Consider the following 14,821-nt stretch of genomic DNA (forward strand, 5'->3'; position numbering starts at 1 on the left):
TTGGACCCATTGTCAGATTCTGCGCTGGTGCAGTGGGTCTTGGGTTCCTCCTGGTGCACGACAAAGCCCGGCCTGATTTGGCAAGAGTATGCAGGCAGTTCCTGGAGGATGAAGGAATTGATACCATCGCTCCCACGCTCGCCTGATCTAAATCCAATAGAACACCTCTGGGATATCATGTTTCGGTCCATCCGACGACACCAGGTTGCACCTCAGACTGTCCAGGAGCTCAGTGATGACTTGGTCCAGATCTGGGAGGAAATACCCCAGGACACCATCCGTCATCTCATTAGGAGCATGCCCTGGTGTTGTCAGGCATGCACACAAGCACAAGGGGGCCATCGAAATTACTGAGTATCATTTTGAATTGCTGCAATTAAATTTCAGCAAAATGGACTAGCCTGCTGCATCATTTTTTTCACTTTGATTTTCGGGGGGGGGGGGGGGCTTTGAATTTAGTCCTCTGTAGGTTGATAACTTTCATTGCCATCAAATGATGGAACATCCTTACGTTTCTAACACATTACCCAGTCCATATGAGTATATAAAAAAAGGACAAAGTGAGCGCTACAAAACAAAGCTGCTGAGACGCCAAAAGGTAACCATAAAACCTCCTAGGAGTAAATAGAATGAAAAACAGGTGCAGCACTAATAACAAATAAACATATATAAAGTGCTTAATGCGGATGGAGAATGATAGCTCATTCAAAATCACATATCAGATATAAAGTGCCAATAGTGCGAGTAATAAATCAAAACAGTGATATAAGTGTTAATGATAAAGCACGTATAAAATATAAATAAAAAGTGCAAAAATATAAAACCACACAAAGTGGTTAAAGTGATAGATTTGTGAGAGTCTAATTATTAAACGTGGGGATCACAGAAGATCTCAGCATAAGTGTTTCAATCTCTTATTCCAGAGTGATGGATGGTGTGACTGGTAATAAGTCATTTGCGCACTCACCAAATGCGCGATATAATTACGCATTTGAGATTACAACTGTCTTATCTGGTCAGCCAGATCATCCAATAGTGTGCACAGCCAGGTTCCTGTTCCCTTCAGGGTCCTCCAATTGGTAACAGTACATCAGGTTTCCTCTAAGATAGGTTCTGTGAATGGTTAGACTCACAGAGAGCACAAGAAAGGATGCCACATAGCGTGATACTGTATTTATCAGAGGATTTTTATTCCCAAATCAGGGTGCACAAACAGAAATAAAAGAGACTGACCATGTATGTCCAAGATGTCTGCCAGCGGCGGCGTGACGTCAAGACGCTGTAGCTCCTCCCTGACGAGTTTCATAGGGGGTATGCATACAGTGCCTGACGTCCAAAATATCCTATTTATGGCAAAAATGGCACGTGCGCATATCGTGCCCGCCATTTTACCAGTTATCCGGCGCATGTGCAGTGCGCTGGCGCCATTTTGCCGTGGACTGAAAAGTTAACAACAGGTCCATGATCATGTAGACGGGATGCATGTGCATATCAGTAGAGATATCCAGCATGATATTTTTCCCCATTGAAATCTGATTTGTTTTTCAAAGTGTTCCTTTAAGTTTTTCATGCAGTGTAGTTTCCAGAGTTCAGCTTTAAAGTGTAAGTATAGTCAAAACTTTTTTGATACAGTAGGGAAGGATTAGAAAACTTAAATTTTTTACGGTTGGTTGTGTCCCCGATAGGTACATTCATCTTCTCTAATTGTCCTGGTGAGTTACTAAATGTGAAAGAAAATCTGAAATGTTACAGGTGTCACCAGAACAAGAAGTGAGGGCAGAATCTTCCAATGTGGACACCATTTCTGATTACAACTGTCTATAAGAGCAATTCCCTAACTTTCTGTTGTGTGTCTGGGACAGGAAGTTAAAGAACATCACCCCAATGGGACACAGACAAAAAAAAAAAAAAAAAAGGGTTTTACCATTCCCTACTTAAAAAGTGAAAGAAAAATTTTGCCTATGCTTGGACTTTAAGTAAATTCTAATTTATTAATTCTATAAAAGGTTTATACTTACCATGACATATTAAAGCTGAAGTTTAGAAAAAAATCTCTACAGCTTTAGTGACTTTTATAGCCATTAATGAAGTATGTCCCATGTCTGTCATGCAGCTGGATCTTTTTTGTGCAAAGATGCCAGTCCCATTCCGGTCTCTAAACTTCTGGCACTGCAATGGTTATAAGCTTTGGGCAACATGATCTCTGAATTGGGGAGATTCAGATGAATGCCATGATCTCCCCGATTCAGAGATTGTGTTACATGCCATTTAAACAATGAAAGAACTTCTCTCAATGGAGGAGGAGGTGGAGGGGGTGGGTTCCCCATTGGGACTATCTTCACTGCTGTTCTGCCTGAATATTGAACACTATTAACTATTGCAGGGCCAGAAGTTAAGACACAGGAAGAGGGCTGGCATCCCTGCAGAGAAGATTCTTCCTGAATCCAGCTACATTTACGGCATGGGACATACCTCATTACAGCTAGGTTAGGGCACTAAAGCTGTAAAGAAAAATTAATTAGTTACACTTCAGATTTATAATAATTTGATACATATTAAAGCAAAAATAATTTCTATGCACATATTATTTGAATATATTAACAACCAATAGTTCTCTGTTACCACAATACAGTGACCACTACATATCATCACCATTAAAAGATGTCTGTTGATGCAAGAGCAGAAAAGGAAATGCATTACTATGTAAATGCATTTACTCTATTTCTTTGTGGCAGATTTTCTGTGTGATTATCACTACATCGACTAGGCCATCATACTCATGTGTAGTTGTGATGTTTCAGAAGCAGCTTGTTGCTGTAATTCTTATTCCAGGCATGAAGCCATAAATGTCTGCTCTTGAAAACTGCAGTCCAGCAGATTGACATCTGTAAAACTGTGTGATGTTTATTTCTATACTCATACACACTTTGCTTAGATGGTATCAATCTGGATTTATTGCATCTGCGGCAATTTGTAGAACCCATTCATCATATTATCCTTCGGTTGTGTTTATTACATGCCTCTAGAATACTGATACATTATTCCAGTTACATGTTGGCAAGGAAAGCATCAAACCATTTACCACAAAAGTAATCAATACAAAAGTCCCAGTGAAAAGTGGCAAGAGATTATATGTTTCCATCTGGTTAATGAATCAGGACCTACAATGACCAGTTCAGCTTGTAGAGCTGCTCAAACGCAGGAGATTTGAAATAACCCTGCTGATAGCAGACCTGGGAGCCAGCGACCTTACATTGATTCAGAGACAATGGTAGTAAGAAAGGACGGATACCACATCAACCTCCCCAGTAGGAATATTGGTGGTGGCCTCAGGACTTAAATCACATTTACAAACACTCAAAACACATGTCATATTCATAATAACCGATAATAATCCAACTGGTGTTTTTCCAATGTAAGTTTAAAAAATATTTAGCGTCAGTCTGGCTGTTGAGAGGAACACCTGATCAGCAAAAAACTTTTTTTTTTACTTCCTTTTTCTTCTCTGAAGTAGATTATGTTGCCCAATTGGATCTAAATTCTAAATAGCTGTAGGTCACTTCTATATCATTAACCTATTGCTCAATATACCCACAGGTGCTCTTTTTGCTTGAACAGCAATAACATTGGTTATTACAGTTCTGGCAACTAATTGTGCTTTGTTGATATGTATACTTTAACATACTATTGTCTGTACTTTGATATTCTTTAATAAAAACTCATTGAAAGGGAAAACAACATCCAGCACACATATTAAATATGTGGTCAATCTGTTGTTGAGTGTTGAGGATTGCTTTACCAGCTTTAAGAGGACAGCTCAAATCTTGCTAAGAACCCAACTCTGATCACAGGATTCCCTCAGTCTTCCATGGTGAATGATGCTCAGCACCTTTCAACTTGGAAGTCTGCGAAATTTAGAGGCAGAAGGAAATGACTGTGTAGGACAGTGAGCACTAGGAAAGTAGGGCAGCGTCTGCCTCGTTCACACGGAAAGTTGGGGGATGATAATACCCTGCAGTTGAGTTGCAGTTTTACTGTCCCCAATCCCTACCCTTTTTAGCTCCTGAGACAGCAGGCAAGGGGTATACATGCCGCAGCAGGACTTAAACCCTCTGTTTCTTTTAGTGAGTGCTACCGCCTGCCAACCGCAACCCATTCAAGTAAATGCGGCCAAGTGCCCTGCAGCTGCATGCTTCTGCAGGGTTCAAGGGGTTAAAGCAGGTGGGAAAGCAACACGACACTGCCCACTTTAACCCCTGGTTTGCTGTAATGCACAAGGTTGCAGGGCACTTGCAGAGGGGCCTCATTCACTTGAATGGGTCAGGCTTGGCAGGTGATACACCCACCAACCATGGCAGGGTATATATCTCCTGCCGTACACCCCTGGCCACTGCAGCTAAAGGGGGTTTGGTTAAGGCGAAGGTGGTAAAAGCACATCTTAACTATGGGGTTTTACCACCCCCTACACTGCAAATGTAAATGAACCCTTACTGTTCTGAGCCCCCTATTAGGCTGCTTTCACACTGATGTGTCCTGCGGTTTACTTGCACCGCGGGTGCAGCGCAGTGCATCTGCAACTTTCCTGGATTAGCTGTGCTTTGTCACAGACCTGAAGATCTCTTCTTTCCTGCTGCTAACACCACTCTGGAGACCGCTAGCCAGGATAAGAGGTGGAGTTGCAGTTGTTATCACTCCGCATGGGACAAGAGCCAGCACTACAGAGGAGGCATCGATTTATAAGGCTCTTGCTCCTTACTACTACCAACTTTGCAAGTAGTCCCTCTGAATTGCACTCTGTTTGATCCTCTGAGATGGCGGGTTAGCATGCCCAGACCACAATCTACCAGTCACCTGGCTGAGATCTACTGGTACATCGTGACTTACAGGTTGCTGACCCCACTCTAGAGATTAGCATTTACAAGCTGAAGCCTGTGTAAGCTAGCTATTTTAGTACTGACCTGTAGCATTTTATGGCATTTGTTTTGAGCAATCCCTGGCTTTTATAGGCCTTACACCTACAAGGAAATAAATATTTAAATATAGCTACATAGAGTAACACTGTGGAAGCTTATATTATCTGGAGCCATGGTTTTATAAATGAGGGTTATACAAAACCTTTCCCAGCCAAAGAAATATTGTGTGCTGACCTACACCTGTAGGGGTTAACCAGCCTTGGATGAAGAGTAGCAGCATGCCATGCAACTACAGTGATAGGTACTGGAACAAAATCTCCACTTTTATTGATTATATATCATCCCAAATGTTACCCACATTAAAATGAATCTTTCTTTTTAGCAAATACACTCTATTGCCAAAAGTATTGGGACATCCCCCCAAATCATTGCACTCAGGTGTTTCAATCACCTCCATGGCCACAGGTGTATAAAATCAAGCACCTAGGCATGACGACTGCTTTTACAAACATTTGTGAAAGAATGGGTCGCTCTCAGGAGCTCAGTGAACTCAAACGTGGTACCATGATGGGTTGCCACCTGTGCAATAAGTCCATCCGTGAAATTTCCTTCCATAATAAATAATTTATGGTCAATTGTCAGTGGTATTATAACAAAGTGTAAGCCCCTGGGAACAACCGCAACTCAGCCAGGAAGTGGTAGGCCATGTAAATCGAGAGGGGGGTCAGCGCAGAAGTCCCCAACTGTCTGCAGAATCAATAGTTAAAGACCTCTAAACCTCATGTGGCCTTCAAATTAGCACAACAACAGTGCGTAGAGAGCTTCATGGAAAGGGTTTCAATGGCCGAGCAGCTGCATCCAAGCCTTACATCACCAAGTGGAATGCAAAGCGTTGGAAGCAGTGGTGTAAAGCACACTGCCACTGGACTCTAGTGGAGATGTGTTCTCTGGAATGATGAATCACACTTCCCTGTCTGGCAAGCCGATCTGGGTTTGGCAGTCGCCAAAAGAACAATACATTCTTTATTGCAGTGTGCCAAATGTAAAGTTTGGTGGAGGGGAGGGATTATGGTGTGGGGTTGTTTCTCAGGGGTTTGGATTACCCCTTAGTTCCATTGAAAGAGACTCTTAAGGCATCAGCATACTAAGACATTTTGGACATTATTATGCACCCAACTTTTTTGGAACAGTTTGGGGATCGCCCCTTCCTGTTCCAACATGCGCACCAGTGCACAAAGCAAGGTCTATAAAGACATGGATGAGCGAGTTTGGGGTAGAGGAACTTGACTGGCCTGCACAGAGTCCAGACCTCAACCCGGTAGAACACCTTTGGGTGGAGACTGAGAGCCAGGCCTTTTAATCCGACATCAGTGCCTGACCTAACAAATGCGCTTCTGGAAAAATGGTCAAACATTCCCATAGACACCATCCTAAACCTTGTGGACAGCCTTCCCAGAAGAGTTGAAGCTGGTATAGCTGCAAAGGGTGGGCCAACTCAATATTGAACCCTACGGACTAAGACTGGGATACCATTAAAGTTTATGTGCGTGTAAAGGCAGGCGTCCCAATACTTTTGGCAGTATAGTGTAGGTGCTGCAACTCGTAATAAACCGACATTATACTTTTATTTGTAGCATTTTACTATAACATACTCAGGAATGAAACTAGAAATATATATATATATATGTTCCTACCTGACTGAATAATTTCAGACAAGTTCTTGGGCAATGTATCTGGCAAATCAAAGCCATTCTTCCTAGCAACAATAAGGTGAAAAGCTGCACAAAATTCTGAAAGAGTCAGCGCTCCATCACAGTCAACATCACTGAGATCCCTGGAAGAAAACATTTATCTGTAAAAGTATATGAAAATTAAATGTCCAATACAGCTATTCACATATTTTTTCAATTTTATTTTCTAACCTACGGTACAAAAAAATTATTATTATTATATTATTATACAGGATTTATATAGCCCCAACAGTTTGCTCAGCGCTTTACAATATAAAGGGAGACAATACAGCAACAATACAGTTCAATACAAGAGGGTTAGGAGGGCCATGCTCCTTGGATTTTACAATCTAAAAATGGAGCCTGTATCTGTATGGCTGAAATACTAATTTAACACCCCTATATCCTATAATCCCACTCATAGGGAAACACAATGATATTTCCAAACCCATACTCTTATTCTTTTTAACTGCTGTTTAGAGCTGGGAGAAAAATAAGATAATTACAATGCGAAGAGTAAAAAATGGAAGAGAATCAGTTTTTTTTAGGCTGCATTCACACTTGAGCAACTTGTCATGCGACTGTGGACACAAAGTCCATGACAAGTCGCAAGCCCATATATTTCAATAGAAGCCAGTCATATCTAAGCAACTTAAAGTGACTTTAAAAAGGTTCCGGCACCACTTTCATGAGACTTGAGTGCCATAGACTGCAATGTAAACTCTTAAAAGTCGCATGAAAATTGCATCCTATGTTATCAATGTGACAGTTGTGAAACAGTCAAAGCAAAAGTCAACAGCCATAGTCGTATCCAAGTCACAGCATCCAAACTTGCATCAAAATGTGAATGTTACTGTTTATGTTTCAAGACCTTCTACACACAAACGTCAGCTTGTATAAGAGCGAGCACAGCAAGTTGCAGACTGGAGTTAAAGACTGTGTTTACCGCTTCAAAAAACTGCTTGTAGCTTGCTGAAAGCTTTGCAAATGCTTTTATTTCAAATATTTTTAATTGAAAAAATTTAAGTACAATACAATATATATTAATGTGGTTCACATTTGGGTACATATAAACAGCAAGTGAGAATGAAAAAGAAATTCCCCACCAATTGGCTGGGGATATATGAGCAAAAATTTAATTTCTGAAAAGGTGTTGATTGCTTAGTGTGAACCGAATGGGTGTGAAACATTGTAAAAGGTGGAGCAGGACAGGGGAGGGAGGAAGGGGGGGGGGGGGGGGAAGGGGGACACCAGTCTAGGACAAAGGGGTCGCAGGATTACATATTTACGTATATATTATCATCTTATAAAGCAGTTGGGATTTTGTAGCCATCAAGACCATTTGGTGTTGAATTTATAATGGGAGGAGTTATTGAGGGCCGATCTTCTTTCCATTTCGCATTGGAAATTCAGGTCCATTATAAGGGCAGAGAAAGAAGGAATTGTGGGAAGATTTCCATAGTTTAGTGATGTTAAGTTTTGCAGCTGCTAATATGTGGATAATGATGGTTCGGGATTTAGTACTAAATTTGTCAATTCCTATATGGAGGAGTGCGAGGGCAGGGTTTGTAGCCACTTGGGCTCCCTCAACTGATGAGATCAGGTGGAAAATGCTGTTCCAGTACAATCTTAGAGATTTGCAGGTCCAGAGTATATATAGGGTTGATCCTAATTCTCCGCATTGTCTCCAGCAAGCGGGTGAGTGGTGTGGGTGAAGTACGATTCCCAGTGGGAGCTACATCTAGATGCTCGATGTGTGATGTTGAAGGTGTTTTCCCATGTGTGGAGTTGGATTGATTGAGAGAGAGTTTTCTCCCAGTTAGATAGAGAGGTGGATTGTAGGGTAAACAGAGCCCTGGATATAAGTGTTTAAAAGGTCGAAATCCCTTTCGTAGGGTATTGTGCTTTATTAAGAAAGAGGTACGCGGTGTTAGGTACTTTCAAATGGAGTGGAATATTCATCTCTTGTAAGGAGTGAGTTATCCTCAGGTATGTGAAGATTTCACTGTTAGGGAGGTGAAACTTCTCTTGGATGGTCGAGAAGGAGTCTATTTTGTGGTTTTGTATAAAGGTCTTCTATACAGAATATATTTTGATTTTCCCAATGTGAGAGGTTCAAAGAAGGGGTGATAAAATGTAGCACGGTGATCGGAGTAGGTATTGTTTTTGAATCTGGTGAATTAGATAATAAGAGGTTGTACCAGGCTTTTAGGCAAGCCCGAATACAAGGATGTTTGGGTAGATTTCTGGGTTGAGAAGGTTGTGGCAAGAACAGAATGTCGCGTAGTGGAGTCAGAAGATGGGGAAGTGTTTCCATAGTGGTACATGTTTTTTCGGTAGTTGGGTGCCACCAAAAGTAGAGTTGGTCTATAAGTACTGCATTATAATACGATTTTAAGTGTGGAAGACCTGCCCCTCCTCTAGAGGTTGGGCGTATAAGGAGGTTTGTCGTACATCAGGGTTTCTTTGAATTCCAGAGGAATTTAGCAAGTAGTGCTTGTAGTTTGGAGAAGAAAGCATTGGGGACAGGTATAGGAAGTGTGCGAAAAATGTAAAGGATTTTGGGCAGTATGCACATTTTTAGAGCGGCTACTCTTCCTAATTTCTATAATGTAGACGTGCATAGGTTTTTAAGTTCTTGAGGGATGGATTCGAGTAGTCGTTTATGGTTTGAAGTGTAAAGTTGGTCTGTCGAGGAGGTGAGTTTAATTCCCAGATAAGGGATGCTGTGGTGTTCCCAAGAGAAGGGAAAGCGTTTGAGGAGTATGTTCTGGGACTTAGTAGGGATGTTAGGATTCAAGATTGAGGATTTAGGTGCATTGAGTTTGTAGTATGATACTTCTGAGTATTTTTGAAGATGTGTTTGGATCGTTTGGAGAGATTTGTATGGATTGGTAATCATTAGTATATGTCATCTGCAAATAGGTTGATTTTGTGTTCTCTTTTGAAATGGGAAATTCCTGTGAATGCTGGGTCATCTCTGAGTTTCGAGGCTAATGGTTCAATAAGTAGGGTGAAGATTATGGGAGATAGGGGGCAACCTTGTCTGGTGCCATTGGAGATGTGAAAAATCTATGAAACTCAGCGAGAGTACTAACCAATGGTACACTGTCACAAAGTGCCAGTGAATTCAGTCAAATGCTTTTTCAGCGTCAAGGGATAAAAGTAGAGAGGGTCGTTTAGTGGTTTCTAATGTATGCAGAAGGGAAATGAGTCTCCTCGTTGTGTCCGGCGCTTGGCGACTGGGAACGAATCCTACTTGGTCTGGGTGGATTAGTGTGGGTAAGTGGGGAAGCAGTCTTTGGGCTATTAGTTTGGCGTAAAGTTTTATATCTGTATTGAGTAGTGAGATTGGTCTGTAATTCTGAACAAGTTGGGGGTCTTTGCCGGGTTTTGTGATAGTTGTGATTATAGATTGCAACATTTCCTTAGGGAATGTACCTGTAGATGCGGCATGGTTGAAGAGAGTGGTTAGGTGTGGTGTAAGGTTAGGAGTAAATGTTTTATAACATTCATTGGTAAGGCCATCATTCCCTGAAGATTTATTGAGGGATAAGGTTTTTATAGTTTTTTCTATTTCCAAGGGAGAGAATGGGATAGATATAGAGGTGAGTTGTAATGGAGTAAGATGGGGTAGATTAGTGGTAGTTAAGAAGTTTTGAATGGACAGTGTCGTTGGTTGGGGTGTATTTGGGTCATCCTTAATATTGTACAGGGTTTGGTAGTAAGTTGCAAAGGCGTCAGCAATGTCCTTTGGATTTGTAAGTGAAGTGCGGGTATTTGGGTGTAAAACTGAGGAGATTTTAGATTTGAGGCGTCTTTGATTATTTTTGTTAGAAGTGAGTTTGCTTTATTAGCTAGGGAGTAAAATTGTGACTTCGATTTTTGGAGGTTGAGGTCATATTTATGTAGTAAGAGGGTTCGGAGTTGGTTCCTGTCTGAGGTGAGGGATGCAGATGTGGAGGTATTCGGGGTTTGTTTGTTAATTTCCTCGTTTAGTTTTATAGAAGCTAGAAGTTGGTCAATTTGTTGCGATCTCTGTTTATTGATTTGAGCGTTAAGTTGTATGAGAATGCCTCGCATATAAGCTTTGTAAGCAGGCCAAAGTGTGGTTATAGAGATATCAGGTGTGGTATTTAGGTAAAAAAATAAGTTATGGGCTTCTAACAAATGTTTTTGATTCTCTGGGTTCTTCAGAATAGTAGAATTCAGTCTCCAGATGGGGGGAGTGTCGAGCGTTAAGAGTCTTTCAGGATTATGTTGATTGGAGCGTGGTCTGACCATGTGATGGTGCCGATGTTGGATGACGTTACATGTTGTAGAGTCCATTTATCCGTAATAAAGAAATCAATTCTGGAGTAAGATAGATGAGAGGGGGAGTAATAGGTGTAGTCCTTTTCGGTGCTGTGCTGGCATCTCCAGATGTCGTAAAGGTCGTGATCATGCAGGAAACGATTGAAGTTTTGTTTGAGGGGTCTTTTGTTGGAGGACGAGTCCAGGAGTGGGTTGCCGATAACGTTGAAGTCTCCACCGATAAGTCTGCCTTGTTTTTGTGAAGAAATAATGGTGTGAAGTTTCCGATGAAATTGGTTCTGATTGTTGTTAGGACCGTAAACATTCACTAGGGTGTAGAGGGTGTTATTAAGCTCACAGATCAATATGTGATAGCGACCTTGAGGGTCAGCTGTTTCTGATATATAACGGAACTGTATAGTGTCCTTTATAGCGGTAGGTACGCCGTTACGTTTCTTAGGATTGGTGGCCATATAGATGTTGGAGAATTGATGTAATTGTAGTTTGGGAGTCTTGGATGTTGCGAAGTGAGATTCCTGTATGAAAAGAATGTCCGCATGAGATGTCCGAGTTTCTTTTTGGAGCATCGATCTTTTGAAAGGGGAGTTTAAGCCACGAACATTTAGGGAGGTTATATTAATCATCGTGGGGGTCTTTGGTACGGTTTGTGGAGTAGTAGAGTTGATGCTTGAGGCGTTGATCCAAGTTGGATGGGTACGAGTGCAAGGAGGAGAATTTTGTGGCCTGGGCCTTGTTGAAATGACTGGATCGGAGAGTCAAAAGTTGTTTTCCATGTTCAATGAGGATACTTAATTGAATAATTGAAGTATTTGTTTGACTGGTGGTGCAGGGAGTGAGGGATGTGGACAGGGGTAAAAAAAGGCTTGTGTAAAATGCAAGAAACATGAGTAGCTTGAGACGCTACTTCAAAACTGGGGGGTATGAACAAGCATTGACCATGTACAAGGTCATGCCAAACAGTGTTTTGTAACAAGAAATTTTTTCAATCAGGCCGATCGCCAGATCTTAGTTGAGTGGATGGGATATAGTGGAGTAGAGCGGAATTTGAAACGAGTTGGAGGTATAGCACGCCAAAGTTATTCTGCTTCCATCTGTTGCGTGGTAGTAGAGGTGGATTGTTGGGGGTCTACAGGTATAATGTTCCATGTCTTCAGTAAATCTATCCCCGCTTCTAGGTTTCTAATTTTGTAAATTCTGCCCTGGTGTCTGATGGTAATTTTAGTGGGGAAGCCCCATTGGTAAGCAATGCCGTGATTTCGTAAGGCTTTGGTGATGGTAACCAATTTTGTACGATTTAGAAGCATAGCTTTTGAAAGGTCCACGTATAGCTTGATGTTAGCATGTGATGGCGGTAATGGAGGGGGGTTTCTGGCTGCTGTCATTAACTTCTCTTTTATGTGGTAAAAATGGACGCGCGCCAAAACATCCCTAGGAGTTGATGCTGACAGGAAAGACGGCTTTGGGATTCTGTGAGCGCGGTCTATGGCGAGCTCAATATCTGAGAGAGATGGGATAAGGTGTTTCATATATTGCTGGATTTGGGGTAACAGTGCTTCATTGGTGATATTTTCAGGAATACCCCTAAATTTAATGTTATTGCGTCTGGAACGGTCCTCCAGGTCTGCTAGTTTCAGATTGATTTGTTAGATGTCGGCAGTGTGATCAGCATTTGCTTCAATCAAGTAGTTGTGAGCTATAACTATTTCCTCCATTTTTGTCTCAATATGGCGTAGTCTGAGGTCCTGTTTTTTAATCATAGTAGTAATTTGGGCAAGTGATGATGTCAGGTCGCTGTGCAGCGTCTGCCTGAGTGAGAGAAGCATGTTTTTCATGCAGATTTCGGAGATAGGTTGGTCAGACACAGGGAACATCTGTCATCCTCAGATCTGCTTGTATTGTTAATAGAGCCGGCGCCATCTTCTGTCCCAGTCTGAATGGTGGGGAAGAAATGAGTCAGCTTCCCCGGCTGTCCCGGGGTTTTTCTGCGGCGGGGCATAGCTGGGGAGGGTTGTGCACCTCTACCCTTGCCCTCTGGTATGTTCATTTCCCTTGGGGCCGGAGTGAGCCGCTTTGGATCCAGCGGATGGACGGAGCGGGTTTCACTACACGTCCATGCAGGGCCAGCTGCGCATGCGCCCTCTCTGCAAATGCTTTTAAAAGCTTGCTGTATGCAACCCCCATTATACTGTAAGAACTTCCATTTTATCTCATATTATATTATCATAATACAGGTTTTACTTACCAAACATGTGACAGTTCTGGGATAGGAAGCTTTGATTTGGTGAAGAAATTTTTTGCCACCGAACCTGTGTGAAACAAACCCTATTATGATTTGCAAATAAACATAAATGTTAAAATACATATATATTACAAGCCATGCTCCCAAATATAGTATTGCTTGTGATGATCATGCTGTTTTAGTTTAGAAGGAATTTAATATTGCACATGGGGATTTTACAACTTCTTGAAGATTTGTGTTTACTTGAGGCATAAAGCAAAAAAAATGGAGGTTAGATGGTATCCTGCGCCCATTGCTTTCATTACTGGCCAACTATCAGAGTGGATTCTAGAAGCCCAGTGAGTTGTTCAGAGACAGGCTAATATTTCATTGATATCATCATTCTTGGGTAGATATTTCCCATGTATGGGCAGTTGTAATAGTGCTATCCAAACAGCAAATTCATTGGGGCATAAATTTCATTACATCTAATGGTCATTTCAGTGCAAGGAGTGGAAAATTTGACCAAAAGGATGCATTCTAGGAAACAAAAGAATCCTGAAATATAAACTGCACAAGGAAAAAAACAAAAAAATATAAATGGAGAAACATTTGCATTTGGCCAGTATACATAATGTAGATGCATCTTGTAATGGAACCGACCCAGACTGCGCTTGAGTACTTCCATTAGAATACCGCTTCCCTGTCCGAACACCGACAACAGACACCACAGCCGACCATACAAGACTAGACGACACCAGTCTGTCTGAACATGGAACTCTTTATTTTAAACTCAAACAGGCTTTTTATACAATACACAGAGACTGATCACATGATCATATGCAAACGCAGCTATATACAGACACTCTAAACAGTAAGTTAATTAGGTTAGCTAGCTGGGAGACCGAAACAAAAGGTGAATGGGAATTCACACTTAGACAATGGTTTGATGAATTAGGATATCACTACAGAGCAGACAGTTCGGCTCCTACACTGGAATAGAGGAAAGGCCAGCATGATCAGCTCTTACAATTCACATGTCTAGTTCAGAATCAACAACCAGGAATAGTCTACATATGGCTGATAAATATTACTGTCCCATCTGAAGTAATTTCAACTGCATTCTCAGCATCCATTAGTCACCCTGTGCCCCTAAAAAACACAGGGTGACTTGCACATAAGAGGGATATGGGGAGCTGAGACAGGGGTCTCCCAACCTCTGTAAAGTAAGCTGGGTTCCATGAGCCCCCCACCCAAAATGACTCCCGTCACACCTCTGTCACGTCTTTACTGTGTTCCCAGTGGGATTCAATGGGATTGATTTATTAAAACCGGAGTGCAAAATGTGAACTACCTCTGCAATAGAAACCAAGTTAGAAGCACCAGATATTGCAAGATCGAGATTTAGTAAACCAACCCCATTGCGTCTATATGTCCTAGTATTCGTGGTCACTGAGATAGAAAATTATGGCAATCCAAAATTGAAGTTCACCTGAAATTGTATAGAGAGGAAATATTCCAATAAGGACAGTTGTACCAGTGACAACTCTTTAAGAGAGGATCTTCCTCACTTTAAAGAAATTACACTTGTAATGCTTGTGCACATTAGGCACATGAAAGCTGTAGGTGACATCCATTTTGTTCAG

The 14,821-nt window shown here is 41.5% G+C and overlaps 1 protein-coding gene across 3 annotated transcripts in view; it reads right to left on the bottom strand.

Annotated features, from left to right (window-relative positions):
* REPS2 (RALBP1 associated Eps domain containing 2) overlaps positions 1-14,821 on the bottom strand; it is a 208,009-nt gene that overhangs the window by 85,602 nt on the left and 107,586 nt on the right. For all 3 annotated transcript variants that reach the window (XM_089676566.1, XM_089676565.1, XM_089676564.1), the window contains exons 7-8: positions 13,200-13,263; positions 6,608-6,747 (exon numbers count right to left, since the gene is read on the bottom strand). In XM_089676566.1, the coding sequence (XP_089532692.1) occupies positions 6,608-6,747; positions 13,200-13,263 (204 nt within the window). The remainder of the gene's footprint in view (positions 1-6,607; positions 6,748-13,199; positions 13,264-14,821) is intronic.

The sequence above is a fragment of the Staurois parvus genome, unplaced genomic scaffold (assembly GCF_062004578.1).
Source record: "Staurois parvus isolate SC_StPar_1 unplaced genomic scaffold, SC_StPar_1.0 ptg000172l, whole genome shotgun sequence".
Classification (NCBI taxonomy): domain Eukaryota; kingdom Metazoa; phylum Chordata; class Amphibia; order Anura; family Ranidae; genus Staurois; species Staurois parvus.